At 39.4% G+C, this 21,093-nt stretch overlaps 1 protein-coding gene across 2 annotated transcripts in view; it reads left to right on the plus strand.

The window, feature by feature from the left end:
* Positions 1-21,093, plus strand: part of LOC136447007 (secretin receptor-like) — an 85,391-nt gene that overhangs the window by 49,093 nt on the left and 15,205 nt on the right. For both annotated transcript variants that reach the window (XM_066445669.1, XM_066445670.1), the window contains exons 3-5: positions 7,172-7,283; positions 14,149-14,259; positions 19,625-19,746. In XM_066445669.1, coding sequence (XP_066301766.1) covers positions 7,172-7,283; positions 14,149-14,259; positions 19,625-19,746 — 345 coding nt within the window. The remainder of the gene's footprint in view (positions 1-7,171; positions 7,284-14,148; positions 14,260-19,624; positions 19,747-21,093) is intronic.

Consider the following 21,093-nt stretch of genomic DNA (forward strand, 5'->3'; position numbering starts at 1 on the left):
TGCCCTGCGTTAAGGCTTCAACCTATAGTAAATTTGACCAAAAAAATTCAAGCATAACAATTTTGTCTCTGATGAATTATAATACCCGCTTCTAGAGTTGAATGCTTCTTCAAATAGATTCCGTTGGAGTTTGAACTTGCGGTCAATGACCCTCCCCCCCGCTCTTCGCTATCTATTTACCAAACTTTAACAGCTCTTCTAACGTCTAGAAGTGGTTACCCTAATGGTCTCTTCGGAGGAATGGCCCTTCATCAATTAGCTAACTCCTTGAACCTGTTACGTAGGTGTAACACCTTTGAGTAGAAATCGATTAATGTGATTCTTCCATTTAGACGGGACGCAGCTGGGATCAAGGGGGCTAAAACGTTTTGACCAACCTCGTTAGTGTGCCAGTCGATAGCAAGAAACTAGAACCAACGAGACAATTTGTTTTTTAGGAGTAACCTTGAAGTTGCTAAACTGTTGCTGATAAGACTATGACTACCGATCTGATAGCAATGATCCACATGCAAAAACAATAAATGATATCACATATTCATAAGAGACTTAGGTATAATTCATTTAAAACATAAGAATTAGTTGCGCAACATGTAACTTGCATTAAAAGAAATGTTCAATAGGACTTCAGATGGTATACGTACATAAAGATAATATTCTTCTCTCTCTCTCTCTCTCTCTCTCTCTCTCTCTCTCTCTCTCTCTCTCTCTCTCTCTCTCTCTCTCTCTCTCTCTCTCACTCTCTCAATGTTGAAACAACGTTGTCTCGTTGTTTTCGGATAAGAAAAACACTAAGTATTCCTGGTTGAATGTTACCGTAACGTTGAACATGGAATTTTGAACTTCCTTCCCTGTCAACACCCTCTGGTAACGCCAAACATTTTGTCTCGTTGAAACAACGTTGTCTCGTTGTTTTGGGGTAAGAACAACATGAAGTATGCCTGGATAAATGGTACCATAACGGTGACCCTGGAAGTTTGAACTTCCTTCCCTGTCCGTGCCATTTGCTAATGCCAAACTCGTTGTCTCGTTGAAACAACGTTGTCTCGTTGTTTTGGGGTAAGAAAAACATAAAGTATTCCTAGATGAATGTCACCAAAACGGTGAACTTGGAAGTTTGAACTTCCTTTCCTGTCAGCGCCATCTTGTAACGCCAAACGTGTTGTCTCGTTGAAACTACATTCCCTCGTTGTTCTGGGGTAAGTAAAACATAAAGTATTCCTGGATGAATGTCATTCTAACGGTGAACCTGGAAGTTTGAACACCCTTCCCTGTCAACGCCATCTGCTAACGCCAAACTTGTTGTCTCGTTGAAACAGCATTGTCTCGTTGTTTTGGGGTAAGAAAAACATCAAGTATTCCTGGATGAATGTCATCATAACGACGAACCTGGAAGTTTGAAATTCCTTCCCTGTCAGTGCCATCTGGTAACGACAAACTTTTTGTCTCGTTAAAACAACGTTGTCTCGTTGTTTTGGGTAAGAACAATATGAAGTATGCCTGGATAAATGGTACCATAACGGTGAACTTGGAAGTTTGAACTTCCTTCCCTGTCAGCGCCATCTGCTAACGCCAAACTTGTTGTGAGTGCAGCTGGCGGGTACAGGATGTGTGGAGAGACGATGTCTGTCAAGTGTCGACTAACGAAGGCCGCGTTGCTCTCTAAAAATAACTGACAACAACAAATAGGAATCAACGTTGAACTGCAATTGCCGACACAAAAATTGAACTTTTCCCAATGTTCAACTTATCAGCTCCAGTCTTTTTTGTGTTGGCAATTTCAGTTCAAATTTGATTCAGAATGGCCTCTACCAACAAAGATGAAATTTTAAGTGAAAATAGCTATTCTGTAAGCATAATCAAGGAATGAGTGGGGAATTACCCAACTTTCGACTTAACAGCATCAGTGTCTGTGAAGGAATGAACGAAGACCTCCTAACACACAGTAAAGGAAAGGGAACTGAAGTGGTACGGTCACGTGTCACGGTGATCGGGACTAGCCAAAACTATCGTGCAATGAACCGTCCAGGGAGGACGAAAGAGGGGCAGGTAACGGAAAAGATGGGAGGATGATTGTGAAACACTAAGTGATAAAAGTAAAACAGTAAGAACTAGAGTTCCACGACCTCATACCTTCGCCAAATGATTTTAACATTTATCACTGACGTATTAGGAGTGTTTCTCATTAATCATAAATCATACCAGTTCATTGTCTAAAAATATAACATGTCCAAAGTATGAGTTTAAAAAATTTATCATCAATTATGGAAAGGAGGCCCTTATAAGCATAATTTGATTCAAGAATGTTCACATTCACATAGAGTCCCGATGCCACAAAAAAGGATTAAATGTATGAAATTGCCGTCTTTTGCCAGTGTGGAATAATAGAAGTTACTCATTAGGTATGCAAATAAGGCCCACATTTGCATATTTTCTATCTACAGTCCTCCCTTCCTCAGTTACAATGTGAATTGTCATATCATGGAACAAAGCGGATTTTTAAAGTTGCCTCATTAATTATTATCAAATTAGAATCTGATTTGCATAATTATCGTCCAATCATACTAAGCATCACAAAAGCTATCCACATACCAAAAATCATGACCATCCATCAAGGCCATCATGTTATAGTATTTTCTCATTAATTATGCAAATGAGGTCTTCATTTGCATAGTTCATATCAATTAATATTTCTCTCTTCCTCAGTTACATATGTCACATGTTTCAGAGTCCTATCATGGAATTTGGCGGATGTATAAACTTTCCTCATTAATTATGCAAATTAGATACTGATTTGCATAAGAAGTGTCTAATCATGTACATCATCACTCAAGCTATCTACCTACCAAAAATCATTACCATCCATCAAGCCCTTCTTGAGTTATTCCCTTACAAAGTCAGACGCAAAACCTGCTCCTGCAGTTCCAAAAAAGCCGCTAGGGGGCCCAAACCCACACCACTTACTCTCTGTCCAAAGATCTATTTACCACTCAAAAATAAGTTCCATAGCATGTCCAGAACACGAGATATCAAAACAGGAAGTTCCGCTGCAGTACCGTAAGAAGCCGCTAGGGGGCCCAAAATCTCATCGTTTTTAGGTCTCATAAAAACCTACCAACATACCAAATATCAAGACAATCCATCAATGCATTCTCGAGTTATCCTGTGCCACTACAAACAGACAAACAGACAAACAGACAAACAGACAAACGCTACCCTCTGCATAACCTTCTCGGCGAAGGTAAAAACAGAAAACTGATCATGAGTAGGTTAGAGGAAACTTGTTGTCAGACATGACCCAACTGTCAAATATTTAGACTAAGGTACATATAAAAGATGAGACCAATCCGCCTCTTCTATGACGTCACTTAATGTGAATAGAAAACGTGACTCGGGGAACAGTGGATCATAATTATAAGACACAGAATGTCTATGGCGCCCCCCCCGTCTCTATGAAGGGATGGCCATAACAAATAACTATAGTATACACCACATTTTAGATTAAGTATTCATCCTACTATGGATACCCTTACACATGTATACACATTAATATTTCATCAAGACAAGCTATTCTACTGTCTTTATGGCCCAAAATATATTCTGAATTGTTAACTTTCTCCTGACCACTTAACTTCACTTTAACAAGCTCCGCCGTTCATACACACAAAAACATAATTTCAAACACTAGACAGTTGGTATTTCGGTTCTCCAACTCTATGAATAATATCATCATTAAGTACGGCATGATTGCCGTAGCCATAGACCAAGTAATATGCCACAGATAATTTCAGTCGAGCATTTGGACATGAACGATACATCATCCACGCTTGTGACACGCTACCTTTGAATGTCAGATGAGTTAACCGTGGGAGGCAAATCCCTTGTATAACGATTCGAATAAAAAGATAGACGCATAAATTCAACAGTCTCTGATCGAGGTTGGAATAAAAATGATGTAGGTTCTTGCATAAATCCAGTGTTTTTTATTCTATATTCTCGACTTCTTAAAGTTTTTAATTTATCCAACATTAAAAAAAAAAATGTCCTATCAAATTTTCGACCGGGCCGCGGCAAGTATCGACTTCCATTCACCTTTGACTCACTTCTTACGTCACGTGTCTCAAAGATCAATGCGTGTCATTGAAAGGGGTCAAATTCATTTGGAAAATGCCAGTGACATAGTTCTTTTCGTATTCTATAAATGTAAAAGCGTATAAATTGTGTATTACACTGTTACATATTCAAGATAGATGGTAAAAGCACCCGCACAACTTTTCTCATCCAACACATATCAGATTTGATTCTTATCTCATTTTGACATTTTTTGCTTTATCTGAGCATTTTCTCCTCAACTGCATACCATTGTATCGACAATGCGATTACATGTTGCCTGGTATGATTATGCATGCCATTCCGATGACGTCACGGCCAGCAGCACGTCCTAGTTCAGTCTCTCCCTATCAGACGTTACAGGACGCAGGTGTGACATTGATCCAGCTCGTTCCAGCTAATGGCCTTGTGCGTGTAGACTTGATTCACTTTGTCGGAACGACTTTAGTTTCGATTCAAACGTATGGAGAGGGACACACGTTATGGATTAAAGAAACGGGCCAAGGACAAGGACTACATTAGCGTTCCTTGTGCTGTGTACGTATAGTTTTAGGAAGAATGATCTTCAAACTGCAGTTCACACGTGATTTCGGTAAGCAGTGGCTCAAACATAGCGGGTAGTTTGTGACGTCCTCCGTGGCTATAAGGGATGGTATTATGGTCCTGATGCATATTGTTTCTTTTACTCCCCTACATATAGTTTATAGTGTTAGTTTTTTTTGCGTCTAATTGCATATCGCATTTCGTTGTAGATCTTACTTTTTGAAACCATGTAATCATGCATTTAAATGTATTTGTATGAAAGCATGAAAATTAGTAGGTCTACCATTAAAATCAGAAGAATAACCCATGTAAACATAGATAAAAACCGCGAGTTCTGTTGCAGCACCACAGGAAGACGCTAGGGGGGCCATCATCGAAATTGCCCTTTTATGTACAGACACCTACCACAGATCAAATATCATAAAGATAAATCATCAATTTCTCAAGTTATGCTGTCGACAAACATAAATACAAGCGGCACAGAAAACATAACCTTCTTAGCGAGGCCGAGGGTAAATACTGTAAATGCAGAAATGTTCGCGGGGATTCAATTTCGTAGTCGGGAGAAAATGGAGTGTTCGCGGTTGTTTTGAGTTCGCGTTTGAAACAATGAAACGGATTTTTTGTGGTTGTTTTAAGTTCGCGGTAAATAGTTCACCGCGAAAACCGCGAACATAAAACTACCGCGAACATTTCTGTATTTACAGTGTATTACAATCAAGAGGCATCAACCGCCATGTCTCGTGAAAAATGACAGCAAAGTAGGTCATCATGATGCTGAGAAGAGAAGTCGACCGAAAATATATCAGACGCCTAACAAGCTTTCTAAACCAGCTGCCGCCAGATTTACACTAAACTGGTTTGTAGCGACCTGATTGAATTACCGACACAGTCGTGTGTGTGGCGAGCCCTATAACCATATTAGGGCCTCCAGATAACACAAAACGTAAACACTTTACTCTCGTAATTTTCCATCAAAGAGAAGAAGACAGATTGCTTGCGCCTACTTATATTACAATGTTTACAGTATAATTTAGCGCGAGGCAGGTGTTTTTGATCACCAGTCGTCGTTTTTTCTTTGCACTGAAGGTTTGTCAGGAAAAGTTACGATCTCTTTGGTCGCGACGTCGCTATAGTATATCGCCAATGGCATTTGCTAGCTTTGTCTTCTATCATCAATTGCAGCGTTCCGTGGCTGTAGTTTCTACAAAGGAAATATTACATCGTCAAAACAATGCCTTAATTAAACCATATGGTTCAAGCCTTACGGGCGCAATGAAGGCTTAACTCTGTTTTGCTGTACGTTTTATTGAACTGTAAAATACGATTTATCATACCCAACGTTATTATCATCATATCGTTATCGGTAGTGTTCTTTTAAAAGTTCCGTGACAATCTAACAACGGCGTTTCATCAGGCTCTGGTAGCCTCTACCAGGCTCCACAGGTCGCTGGAAAAAAAGTAGAAATTGGCTAAAAAGACAGATAACATGCCAGATAAGTTAGTCCGCTATAGAAGTTACAGTTTACGACCACTATAGGGATGGCAAATGGTCCCTACTTCCGTAGCCGACTCCCTTAGCATACTATTCACTCTATTTGGCCAATTTCTACTATTTTTCCAGCCATCCGCGGGGCCTGGTAGAGGCTAAGGCTTTGTTACCAAGTTGGAGTTTTCGTTCTTTTAAGTGAGGACATTGCTTCAAGCCAGCTCACATTACTTCTAATCCTGACCAGTTAGCGCAGGTCCTTCTTGGAAAGAGACAGGCTCGCTTTGAAGACTGCAAGTTGATTGTTTCACGTCACGTAAATGAAGTCAAATGTGTTTTTAGAAATTTTTCTTTTCATGGACTGAAATTTGCAGCATTCTATTTATTTATTTATATCTATTTATATGCAGAAATTCTTAGTCACTGTGACAATACTGGTCAGATAGTCTACCTATTTTGGAACTAGGGATATTGTTAATGTTTAACTACTGTTCCTGCCTGCTTTAAAGTAAATAAGAACCTTCATTCACCTTTTGGTGTATAGGGCTGCGCCGATCGCCGTTTCTATAGCCCTTAGGCCACACAGTTGTACTGTGTTACATTTTGTACAACAGAGGGCTTGTTTACCAACAATAGCATATGTTTATTCTACTAAATACAGACGAAGCCACTTAATTGCACCCCGGACAAACGCACCTTCCATTTGATTGTACCGAATCCCAAAATCCCAAACCGGTTCCCATTCACTGCATTGTTAGTGACTCCGCTATATAGGCAATGCAGTGAATGGGAACCAGTTTGGGATTTGGGGATTTGCTGCAATTAAATGGAAGGTGCGTTTATCCGGGGTGAAATTAAGTGGCTTCGTCTGTACATATATTTATTTTACATACATGTAAGCCAATAGCTGTAGTGTGTTGTAAAATTGGATTAAGAATTCTGTGATCTTTCCATCTGCTACCTTTTACATAATTTGCTATACATTTTAAACTTTTAGACCCAGATTTCTGACGGTAATGTTTCTTTCTGTAGGTTTATGAGGGAAAGGACACGCCCGTCACTAAGGAAGAGCAGATCAAAGTTCTTTGGACAGAGAGGCAGAAATGCAAGAGTGAGATAGAAACCAACCGACCAACCACAGGAGGTAAGCTGTTAAACGGTTTACCTTTGCCAAGAAGGCTATGTTTATGGTAGTGTCGTGTCGTATAGTATAGTGTAGTGTAGTGTTGTGTTGTGTTGTGTAGTGTAGTGTAGCGTAGTATAGTGCAGTGCAGTGTAGTGTTGTGTTGTGTTGTGTTGTGTAGTATAGTGTTGTGCTGTGTAGTGTAGTGTAGTGTAGTGTTGTGTTGTGTTGTGTAGTATGGTGTGGTGTTGTGTAGTGTTGTGTTGTGTTGTGTACTGTTATGTAGTGTAGTGTAGTGTAGTGTTGTGTTGTGTAGTATAGTGTGGTGTTGTGTAGTGTTGTGTTGTGTTTGTGGTACAACAGCATAGCTCAAGAAGCTGAATGGTAAATTATCATGATATTTGGTGTGTGGGTAGGTGTCGACAACACACCGGGCAAGTTTGAGCCTCTTATTATTGGCCTAGCGGCTATCTCTGGTTCTGCAGCATGACTTCTGGTTTGGGTATCTCATGTTGTGAACGGTCTGTGATCACGGTTTTTGAGTGACATGTAGCTTTCATCATATACTCGTTAGCTTTCCTTCATGATACGCTACCAATAACCGTACCAAAATGTTTCTCTTTAAAATAAATACTACCTGTTTAATCTCTGCTATCTAATTTTCAAGTCATATAGTGATGTTTTGGCTTTTGGGGATCCTTGTATTGCTGTAGCTTGGCAAATCCAGACTGTTGTGCCTTATGGGACACTTGAAACAGCAGACAGCCGCCCTCGGCCTCAGGAAACGCATACGGCCGCTAGGTGTGAATATAGTGCAGCCCTCCTCCCCAACGATTTAGGGAAACCTCCTGATAATTCAATACGTAGTTCCAAAATCAATTAAAATCTCGCTTGTTTTCCCTAGGCTAAACAGTCTAGGAAATTCACAAGTTGTAGTCTTATAGGCAAGAGCATTAAGAAAAAAATCAAAGCAGATATTGACTTGATCCATCTGGATCAAATTCCGTGGTTCCTAGGGCCCGAGTTTGATCCTAGGGGTCGACTCCGGCTCGGACATGTTGTAAGGGAGTGTATTTGTCATTTCGGATGGTGACGTAAAACCGGCGGCCCCATGTATGAGGAAGCGTCATGCATTAAGCCTCAAGCGTCAAACCTCTGCACGTAAAAGAACCCAACACACTTATCGAGAAGGGTAGGGGTGACCTGGTGTGCTTGGCCAAAAACGCGAGCCGTAGCGAAGCCGCATTGCACCACTAGCTACTTGAAAAAGCATCATGCTTCACCTCAAATAAGGATGCCTTGAAACGAAACGAAACTAATATACATGTAGTTAACCGTGATCCGTCGTTACACACTAGATTCGCATGTCATTATATCTAATCGAACAACATGTCATAAAAAATTCATATCTAACCTTTTATAACTGCGCATGCCTTTCTAAAGCACATATTTGATGACAACAGGTTGCATTGTTTAATAGCTTGCGGAAAAAAGAGTCCCTAAACACGTCGATTCTGGGAGGATTAGACTGATACTTTTTGTGTTTTGGACAGACAAGGACGACGTGGTACTGCACTCAAGTTTTAACAACGTCTACTAACAGTAACACGTTCACGCACAGAGACCAATAACCAATTTTTACACTTGTGTGGAGTGGAGAAAGTCGTGTTAAGTGCCTTTCCCGAGGGCACAATATCGGTGGCGTCATATATCAGGGGATTCGAGCCCGGGACCGCTAAGTTCTGGGCCGAACACCCTGCCGTTACACCACACGACTCCACAACTTAAGCCCCCCCTCTCACTGGACCCGCGGTACGCCGGCGGTGTCGCTGCGTCCTAAACTGGATTTTTGTTACCCTTGACTTTATAATGGGGATATCATTCAAAGTAAGACCAAAAAGACAACAAACCACACAAAGCTTAAAAAGAGTCGATGAAATTTGTTGAGTGCTTTGTCAATTCGATCGGCCGCAGCGACGCCTCCAGCGTGCCACGGGTCCAGTGAGAGGGGGGCTTTATATTTGCAGTCTTGACTGTTTCAAGTTCTTTCTTGGGCCAGCTGATAAAGCACTCATTAACGAATGACTCGTCTACGAGAAGGCACTTTGCTTTAAATACCCGGAACCTGGGTGCTACAAACACTCAGAGCTAATCTCCGCTTTTTGCGGGGCCTGGAAGTATGCATAAGTGGTGGGCCTGATCTATGTTCGCTACAAGTGCCCACATAGCTTTCTCGAAATAGCAACACTTGAGTTTGAAGAGAGGGATGTAGCAGATTTAGGTGATTATAACAGGACTCGAAATACTGGGTGCATGATTGTACACTTTTGTGCACCCAAAATTGGAGCGATGCACCTAATTTGTTACTGTGGGTGCACTGGTGCACCTTGATTTTTGCGTAGGGCTATATACGTAAAGGTACTACTAACTAGTGTACACTAGTAAACATTAATATTGACACTTAGGTCTAAGAAAAAAGACCTTTGTTGTTTTGCTTATTTAAAAGTTTGCTGTACAATTTCAGAATTCAAGCTCTGATGAGATACAGTAAGGTTTTGCTAACATTCCATTCTATCTAATGTTGTGCACCCATTTTTTTTCTGTACTAGCTGTGTACCTAAAATGTAAGGTTTTTTGGCACCAGTGCACCTATTACGAAAAATGAATTTCAAGCCCTGACTGCTTTGCCAAAGCAAGGGTTGAGGAGGATACAATGATTTATGTAGACCTTGAAAACAACTGACATGTGATTGTGCAACATCCTGGTTATAGAAAATAAACAAACCGTGTTTTTGTTTACATGATGTGGGGGACGTCTATCAATAGAAAAATAGACCTAAATTATTTACAGTGCACGATACATAAACTCTTATCTTACTGAAGTATTATGACAAAACGTGTTCAGTTTTAATCTCCCAGTTATGTTTTTAATTTGAGATAATGCTTTTAAGAAATTATTTTCCTCGAACGGCGCTGTCAAATTTGTCGCAAGTTGTCGTACGATTTTAATACTTCAGAACTTTTAAGCAGTTGCACGCTGTAGAATTTGAAGCTGTTACTAAGACAACCATTGGCAACCCAGGATTTAAGGCAGCCTATTTGGTAAGGAGACAGTTGAATTTTGCAAGACACATGCATGGCCATCGCGTCGTACGATCGTTGTGCGATCGGTATTAAAGATCGCGCGACGTTCGTACGGCGTATGGGACCTGGCCCTTTTAAATCGAAAGTTAAATCGTGGCCGGCGCTACAAACTCACAACTTCATTCTCCAGACTGTAGATTGTATCCTGTCTGTAAAACTTATGACTTGAGACGGGCATGACAGGCCTGTTCGGTTGAATACTCTCCAACATAAATCATTCTGACACTTTGAGACCAGCGTTGGCTTTGCCCACGTAATTTGGAATTCCCCCGTGAGATCAAAGCCTAACGCCATTAACATCTACTAACTTAAACATAATTCCGCCTGGGTAAATAATTCCGTCATCCTGAAAAGATACGTCCAAACAGATCTCCAACCCAACGTCCCCTAATATAATGCACTCCTATATACCAAACCGTGCATACCTGGAGGGTGTTGCACTAGAGATCTCTCAAACCCACTGTTTTTCAAAGTGCCGGATTTATGTAACCTGGCGGATTAATGTTAACGGTGGCTACATCAAGGTAAAACAGTATACCATAATCATTTTCGAAACAAACTTTTATTCTAAACTTTAAAATGCATACAACTCTTACACGTTCTTCCAACTCTGAGCTTTAACTGTACGCAAAGGGTGCCTTAGTATTCTTTGTTTTAACCTGATGACTGTTAATCGAGTTTCAAGCGCGATCTTACTATTCTTTGATGAATTGGTATTGTATAAAGGTGACAGTTTTAAGTCAGTTAATGCTTGCAGTGCAATCATTCGTATCGATAGATGGCCATAATGATGGTTGTTCGTAAGATCTGTACACTCATTAGGACAATTAACCCAACTTACTGACCATCCTTCCTCACGTTTTAGTGTTTATCTTGACCAGTTTTCCTTTTTGGTGTTAGGTTAGGGATTACTTTAGAGCATTTCAAAAAAGCTTTTGATTGTTAAAAAATGCAGCCTAGTTTCACAAGCACACAGATATTAATCACTAAAAGATCACTGAAGAAAATGCTACACCAAAACCTGCACTACCACAAATGTCTTTTCTTATCTTACCTGTTTCTTCTTATACACAAAACTTTTTTTAAAAGAAGAAAACTTTCTGTGTTTAACAAAAACATTTCGTCAACGAGTTGAGAATTTTTCCATAAGTAATCATTCCAATGAAAGTAAGATTATTATTAATCTGAAAATGAAGCACAAAAGCGTATAGACCACATACGGAAGAAGGCAAATACGTCGAGGTGACGCATGATCTGTAACACTTAGAGGGACACCTTGAAACGTGTGAGACAAGGACATCAGAAATACATTACTAACTGTTTTAGCCCACGTACGGACGCAGTTTAAATTCCATTGTAATCGCAGGCAGCACGTTCAAATTGAACTAATCTTGTTGCGTATATCTACATCAACATGTAACGTATGCACAGACTTATGGTTTCGGTTACGTTTCATCAGTAACGGTTGTTAGATTACATTTTGTGTCCCGTTGCAAATTACGTAAAGGAATGTCCCATGCAACCGCTTAAAATCATTTGTATAGATTTTCTACAATCGGCCGTGCTGTTTAGTGTTATTTTTGACAGAGGGCCAGCGTCAGCGTAAATGTTAGGCAGCCCATTCGCATGCGATTTTTTTGTGGTACGACTTTTTGTGGTACAATTTTTTGGGTCGTTCAGTTCCCAGGGAAGCTAGTCATATGGCAGAACTGCCTATAGATATCTACGACAATCGCATTCGACAACAGAATTGTGTGCGACAAATACACGACGGATACACGACTGTCCCAATGATATCATTTGTCGTAAACTTCTCGCACGACGTATGTGATAACAAGCTTAAAACAGACAGAAGATATTCATATATAGAAATGATAGCATGCGGGCTTGGGCATTGAAATATCTACAAAACGTCCTGTTTGATATTGGAGCGTAATGCACACAGGCACCATTATGCAACTAATACCTTGAACTAACCCACATACGGCAAAGCCTGGATATAAATTGCATTCTGTATCCAAACAATATCAGCTTATAACGCAAACTCCATTGAAACGCGCTTTTATAGCTACTTAGGCATCCATAACATCCTGATGTTCGATAATAAAACAACGGTTTCAGGGGTATAGTCCTGAAAGCTGATCTTGACCTTCAACTTACTCGTTCTACTGATCCGTTACCTCTTAGTAAGGATTGCACTTCTTAAGTGTTTGTCGGCGCAACCCGTGCGATAAAGAACCTTGTCTGAGGTTGCGACACCGCAGTTAATCCGAGAAAAAGTACCTTGCTTGAAAGCTTGAAGTGTTTTGATGTTAAAAGTAGGAGTAAGTACTGAATACCTAAACTTTGGCCTTCACAGTACACTATAAGTAGGCTTACTGTGAAGAAGAAACGGTGAATTTAGAGCTGTATTTGAGAAGTTTAGAACGTTATGGTAACATGTGTAAGCCTATGGACGGTGTCACAGCAAATTTACCCCCTGGTGATTTCACCTCCCCCTGGCTAAAATCACTAGCGGCGAGCGAGAATATATACAAGGTCGTTAATTCGCCGTGACACCGGCAGAGGGGGAAAATGTCATATACATTACTACCAACATGACATAAAAGAAAAGAGATAGCATGCGTTGCAAATCATACAAAAAATAACGATGATTATCTACTTCTGTTCCTAGAGCCAATATGAAGGATTTGGAAGGGATATGTCCAATCATGCGGATCCACGTCTCTTTTAAACCCCACATTGGTCAAAGTTATATTCTTCCAAAGCACAAAGTCAGTTCATAATGATGTTTTATGTCAACTATATGGAAAACCCACCAATCTCACACGCCCTTTAATGATACCACTATCAATACGTGACAACCCTAAATAGGATGAATGTACTGCGAATTCGCGCTTCGATGATCATTCTAAGCTAAGGAGATTACTATTGTGAAGAGATCCGTGCGTTTGCATGCTGTTTGATTCATACGCTCGACAGGTAATCTATATACATGTGATCAAGCGTGCGATGTGTACGCTCTATTCATTTATCAACGCCCTTACCTTAAAGTTGTACTTTTTGTGTTACGAGTTTTACGTACAGCAACGTCTGCCTCATACTATATGGAATGATTATGATAGTAAACTTAAATACAAATTTATGCCAAAGGGCTGATTATACGAGAAAAAAATGATAAGGAACACCAACAGATTATGTGAACGATTATGTGTAGATATAATTAGGCATAATAACATAATAAGACACATAAACATAATTAGACACAAACATTATAAGTGTCTAATTATGGGTTAAAGATCCACCCCGAGGTGTTCAAGGTGATATAATGCATTGTCAGTGACCTTTAGCCATTTAATAAACTACTGAGTGAGCGAAGGGCTGTCTACGCAGCCTGGCTTTGTGTCCGGCGCAATATCTTAAGAACCTCTGAATAGATTGTGATGATATTTGGATTGTAGGTAGGTTGTGAAGTCAACCGTCAAGGCCAGTTTCTGGTCTCCTGTTGGTTGACCTTGGTACTGCAGCAGAACTTCCATTTGTGGTATCTTTGGACCTGGATATGCTGTGGTCTTGTTATCTCTTGTGTTGAACGATTCAATGATTTTATTCACTGCAGGACCTTTGAAAACATCCAACAACCATTCAGCGTTCATCCATAGTTTAGGCTAACGTATCATTGGACCATGAGTCAATGTAATTATCTCTTGTGTTGAAGGTTGTTGTTTTTATTTACTTACAGGACCTTACTGTAACCAATCGTGGGACGCGCTGATCTGCTGGCCGTACAGCAAACCCAACAGGTCGGTCCGGGTGCCGTGTCCGAAATACGTGCACGACTTCAACCACGGAGGTAAGTGTCAATCAATCAATCAACCAACCAATCAATCAACCAATCAATCAATCAGTACGTCAATCAACTCCCTAGATGAATCATGAAGATATGAAAATGACTTAACAAATTATTTTTTTAAAGATCATGATTGAAGCAGCGAGCTTTTGTTACTTTTTCATGACGTACAATAGAAGTTCTTTATAATGTTTTTCTTATTAATAATAACAGAAAACCGAGAATGATGGAGAAACCTGGTCGCCAGATTCTCTGTGTTGCCCCAACGGTAAAATTGGGGTATATGAAATGATGAGATATGAGAATATTAGGTGTACAATGTACACCTTATGACCAGTACTATCTATGACCAGTACTACACAAGAAGTAGATGAACAAGAAGACATTATTATAAGGAAATTACATCAAATTAGTCCAAGAAGCAGTGTTGCATAATCTTCAAGATTCATGCTGCGGTGTCTTATCAGCAAGGACAATCACATAAGCGTGGCCACGCTTACAAACTATTCAAGATGCTATCTGCATATTTATAACATTTCACAATTTCACAACCAAGTGGTACCAAGTGTTCCTGGTCACGTACTTGACAAAGAGCAATGACGCAGTTGCCGTCGTACAGAAATACAAACGTCAAACCAACAAGATTAATGTGATCCAAAAATCCGCGCAAGCCTTCGAGACTCAAGGATTACATGTCAATATATCCCTTCTGCGATGTAAATATAGATTCAACTCCGGTGAAGGATAGCAATGGCGTCGGTTGGATGAAGGTTTCCCATCCATCTATGTCATGAAAGAGGTAGTCATTGATGGAAACAGTTTAAGTCGACCGTTGTAAAGCTACGGATGACCCTAACTAAATCTTGTTGAGTGTTCGCCATGACTTATCGTTATCCATGTGTGAATCCATTACTCTCGTACAGTTTAGTACTGCGCTTGCATTATTACGGGCTCAACTCAGTTTAGTTCAGTTCATTGTTTACAGGTACTAGGTGTGCAGGTGGTATACAGGTTTATGTTGTTACCTGTTTTCAGGTTTTTATTTTACGAAGTTGTGGTATTTATAATCAGAATTTGACGTCCACAGAAAAACAAGTATTCTATAGTAATCACATCCTGTTCGTTGCGGATGTTTTCGACCAAATCCGTAAAACATTGTTTTGAACATTATCTTGTTAAAACATATCAAACGTTGTCACAAATACATGTAGGAATTTCAGCATTCTTTTTTATGCACAACTCCAAGTTACACACGCGTTTTGAGTCGACTTGGAGTCGACTCAGGACTGTGCAAGGAGAACCCTAGGCCACTCAAGTAGCGTTTTCTAGTAGGAAAACTCAACTTGAGCAGCCCAAAGCTCCTCACACACAGCCCCAAGTCGACTCCAAAAACTCGTGTGTAAATCAGGCCTAAGATATAGTTTTTGATTCATGGAAACTGTCGTAGTGTGCAAGAACGGTTGCACCATAGCATGTTATTTGGAGTACGTATATTAATGAGTTTGCCTTGCTCACGTTCTTCGCGGTACAAACTCACATTTCCTAATGAATAGATAGCACGCGTTATGCATCGAAGGAAAACATGAAAATGGACCATTAATCTTTTGCGGACACGTATGATTTAGTTGTCTGCTTTGTGATTTAGTTATCTGGATTGTGATCATAATTACATTACGTTATGTATTGATTGAATCGTGACTACAAACTCCGCCATGAAATCAAAGTTGCTGAAGATTTTTTCTCCCGAATACCTTAGGGGCATGGTAGATTCCAAAGCAATTACCACAGCTAAACCCAAAAGGTACATATGATTAAAGTACCGCTAGGGATATTTTGAAGTCTTATTAGCGTACAAATGTACTTCATTGTGATAAGCTCATAACAGGAAATGTAATTAAAAGATACATTTATTTCTAAAAATATCACTCCTACGAGTATTAAACAATACCTTCAGAAGACGTTCCTTTGAAATATTTCACGCTAACTTTTTTTCGATAATTGGATTATAAGTATAATTTTTCCTCTATAAGAACCCATTATCACCATGCCTGATGTAATACATATATATGTATGTATGCATTGAGTGATTTATTATACTATGAATAATCCAATAGCTAAACTAGGCAAACATCGTCAACGTATTTATTTATTTATTGGTTTGGCTGCACAAAAGATTCCTAACCAACGTACTGTCTATTTACACTGTAAACTATTCAAGTTCAGATTGAAAATACTGGTGTCTCTACGACTACGCACAGTTTATATAGAACTAAGAACAAATGTAATATCAAGTCTATGGATTTGATCAAGTAGCTTGTATTTAGTTCAGTACACATGACAAATGGAAAAAGATGGGTGCGTCGGAAGCTTGTATTCCAAAATAGTGAAGATTTGTCATTTTATGAGCCATTGGTAAACTCAATAGACTGCATATGAAAGTCGTGTTCATTAGCTTTCTGCATCATTTCCTTTAAGCATTTTTCCTGGTACTTGAGATAAAAGTTCAACCAATCTTAATGTCAAACGTTTGCGTGTCAAAATACCATACGGCAGCCCAAATGGAGACCAAATATGACATTTTGCGGATAATTTCGTTATTAAATCTAGCAAAGATAAGTGATTTTTCATGTTAGGCGCTGCGATGATTACAGATATAGACAGAAATTGGAAACGAATTGGTATTCTACAAACGTTTCAAAAGCGATTTGCTGTCTTTGCCAGTGTAAAAAGGATGAAAAACGAAGGCAGCTAATAGGTTTTCAAAACGTCTGTAGAGAAGAAAATACGATTGTGTGCATAATAAAACTATGTTGAATTGATTCAAGAACCTGATGAAACTATTCACATGCAAATTTGATATCCACCTATTCTGTGTATATGATATATCTTATTGATAATATGTGGGGATTAAAAAAAGACAGGAATACCGTTTCGTTTCAAAGAGTAAAAAAAAACGTTAAAAAATCTGTCATTCCTTTGTTCAGTAACCTCTTAAGAAGATTTTGTACAAAACCGCCCCTGCAGTTCCAGAGTAAGCTGCTAGGGAGGCCAAACCTACACCACGTATTCCTTACATCACAAGCTATTTGCCATCAAAAATCAAGTCCACATCACGCCCAGGTCAAAACATACGAAAAACTGAAGTTCTGCTACAGTACCAAGGTCACACAAGGGGGTCCAAAATCGACCTTGACCGTCGTCTTCCCAACACCAACGACCATACCAAATATAATCGTAATCCATCCAGAGGTTCTTGAGTTATGCTGACTACAGACACACAAACACACACAGAGACGTATAGACACACCTAAAACAATATCTCCATATTCCATGGAGATGATAACGTTGTGTACCTACGACCATTACGTTACAAGCAGATCTGTATGCGCCACATGTTTGATGCAGCCCGATGGGTGTTGTTGTAGCCTGGTATACGCTAGGGTACAATACAGACAATATCAATCACCGCAACCATACGGCCCGTAATTTGCCCCCATTTGCGTTCAGGTCAAGCCAGTTGACTCCAACCTAAAGTGTGACAAATGGCCATGTCGTTAACACCCATAAAACGCGTGCGGAGCTTTGACGTAAGTGAGGTCCTGACACCAAAAGACATCAAACATACGGTTGCTTTCCCAATGTCCACAGAATTGTTCGTCGCTAAAAGGTATCACAATGATGAATTGGCGAAAAGTTGTAACTCCCTTGAACAAAATAAGCTTATCCAAGTAAAGCCATGTTGCTTTACTTGGATGGATGATATCCGCGCGCACATCAATTTCCGTATGTTTCAACAAAAAAGGCAAATTTTCGGCCATACGGTAAATCATACAAAGCATCTGCCAAAATGACAAAAAATATATGCTCTAAATTGCCAAAAACTATTTCGGAAAACGGATGGTAATGTCGTAGACTGTCAAAGTCAATTCCACTGTCCAAGAGGAAGATGCAAAAGAATAAAAATGAAGAATCTGTTATTCGATAAACCCTCTGTGTGTTAAGTTTTGTCCATCCTTCATGACCACGTGGCTTTCACAATAATTGCAACTTTTCTATTTTGCCAAACTGTTTTATTCTCAATTTTGGTGTTCCCAGGGGATGTCATCCACATAATCAAATCAACATGGCCTAACCAACTGAATAGCATACTATTAACTTTACTTTTTATATAGTGTAGGAAACTGTATCTTTGCAAGACCTTTGCGCTTATCCCTTTACGACAATGCATCAATGTCCCTAATAGATCCTCCTAGCTTAATCATTTCGTGATGGGTGGGCGCGTGTGGACTATAATGACTGCTGATGAGAAATGCAGCGGCCGTGTTGCGTGGAAAAATTCAGAAAACGTCTGTGTTTATCAGCCGTAACTTGATGGGGGCCATCGTGGTTAATGACGCATCTTTGCAGGGTGATTTATGAAGCCTAAAATAGCAGAGACATTTCCCGTTCTTATCCGTTAAGCCGGTTGTATATCAATCCACGTGCTTCACGGTGTTGAACGTTTTGACCATGACCTTCAGGGGACTAAAAACTTTTATCCATAGAGGATCGTGTTATGATATTTCATCTAAAAACTACGATGTAGTCGAAAAACTATGTAAAGTTGTGTACACATGCTTCAAGAAGAGAAAAGGGACTATGTAGATTTAGATGGAATATAACTGAATGTTACTTTTCTTGTACTTCAATTATCTGATGTATTTAGCACATGCTGGGTATGAATATGCAATGAAGTACATTGTTATTATCATTCAGCTTTCCATTGATCTAATCGTTATCTGTTATTCATGTGGCTTTATTGTTGGCGTGATACGATGTATTTTTTGTTATTACATTTTTGATAATGATAACGTAATTGCGCAATAAATTGCAACTTTTATCACTTTTTGAAGCTACTCTAAGTGCACGTGACTATGTAGTATGAGACTATACTTGACCCTATACTTGGACAGTCTTTAGTACAATTTCTAACACTTTGAGCATTTTTTTATGTACAGCCCTTTGTTTACTATTAACAAATTTACAGCCTGTTTCTGAACACAAAGCTTAAAGTAAAATATACCAACACGCTTTCGACGAATCCTCTGGTCCTTCTTAAGTTGATTTGACTCGAAGCTTACGTCACTTGACCTGAGCGGAAGTGTGACGTCAGAAACGGGTCAAAGGTGTCCGGAAGTCGGTAACGGCCCTCGTCTCTGTTGAGGGATGGTCGACGGGCACTACTGAAGATTGCCTCTTTCATTCCTCTTAGGAATACTACATGCAAAGAAAGCTTGACTTTGTGTACGAAAATAGTGTGTAAATTTCTTGATATGTTTATTACCGTCTCAGCTGAAGTTTTATATCAATTTTTACTTTTTTATTGCAGGATATGCTTTCCGTGAGTGTGGTCCGGACGGAGAGTGGTTGATCAGCCCTCACACTAACAAGACCTACGCTAACTACACGGAGTGCAGTAAATACCTACCCGATCTGCCTTCTCTTATAAACGTAAGAACATACACTTTACTGCCTAATGTCTTCGGAGATGACGTTAGAAACCTCTTATAAACGTAAGAAAAAAACACTTTACTACGTAAGGCCTTTGGGAAATGTCATAGGAAACCAGTTAGAAAATCAGTCAGTTCCAAAATGTAGACAGAATTTTCATGTTAAGGTGATGGGCGTTACAGTGTTTAGTGTAGGCACTACAATTACTTATGCGTATCAATAAGTTTGTGTTAATCTACTAATCGTCGTATCAGTAGTAGAAAAGATTCGACGTATTTCTTTTTTTCCTGAAAAGTTTAGAATCACTTTCTCATTTCAAAAATTGCTACATACTTTCGCAGTATTTCACTGCAATATTAGTATTGCAAGTTGAGTGGGCTATCAGAAAAACATCGCTTTTGTTTAAACGTTTTACTATGTAATGTAGCCTACTGTCCAAGTTGTAGCTAAACTGAGACATGTTTAGATCATCTTCATGTATAGTTCAAACGTTGCGTCTTTCTTATATACAGATAATATATCTTTGTTTATAACGTTCATTTGTTTCTATGGTTACACACGGGGACTACTGTGACTTACTAACAGCCTTTGTTCATCTTGTGCATATTTGAATACTGATTGAACTCTACATAATAAGGAAAGCTAACTAATTACAGACTACTAGACAGACTGACTGATAGCTTGTACACACACACACACACACACACACACACTGACACACACACACAAACTAAAAACAATACCTCCACTTTTCATGGAGGTAAAACACAACGTAATCACAACTCTTCACAGGGCTGATGTGACGTTGCCGCGTTGGACAAAGATGAGGATATATAATCAGGAAAATGTGGAATCATTCCAAACTAATCATCTGATTTCTTCCCCAGCTTGTATGGTAACTGGATTATGTTGGCATATGGTAACTCACGGATTGGGGCATTTCATTGTGTCAGACATGTGAATGGTTGCCTGACAGTGAATACATTGATTTAATTCACCTCTTTTGATCATGTTTATATTCTTTAATTGCTATGTGACACCAATAATTATGGTACTTTGAAATTGTCCTGTTGTAGACATCACAGGTTCTGAGCTGAACAGGTTTCTCTTACGCTAACTACGTGTATATGCAGTGTATTAGGTATAGTTGTGATTTTATGTTGGTTTGTCGTTAAACCTGATGACAGGCAATTCTATCAGATTCTATCCTCCGCCCCACTCCTGCTATCCTTTTGCTCTGAGCATCTCTGTAGATATGACCTTATGTAGTTGCTTAAGGCTTTATTTACGTTTTCCTTTTTCTACAACACTCTGCTCTCTGCCTATCTTGGAATGGTAGGAAACATT

The sequence above is a fragment of the Branchiostoma lanceolatum genome, chromosome 13 (assembly GCF_035083965.1).
Source record: "Branchiostoma lanceolatum isolate klBraLanc5 chromosome 13, klBraLanc5.hap2, whole genome shotgun sequence".
NCBI lineage: Eukaryota > Metazoa > Chordata > Leptocardii > Amphioxiformes > Branchiostomatidae > Branchiostoma > Branchiostoma lanceolatum.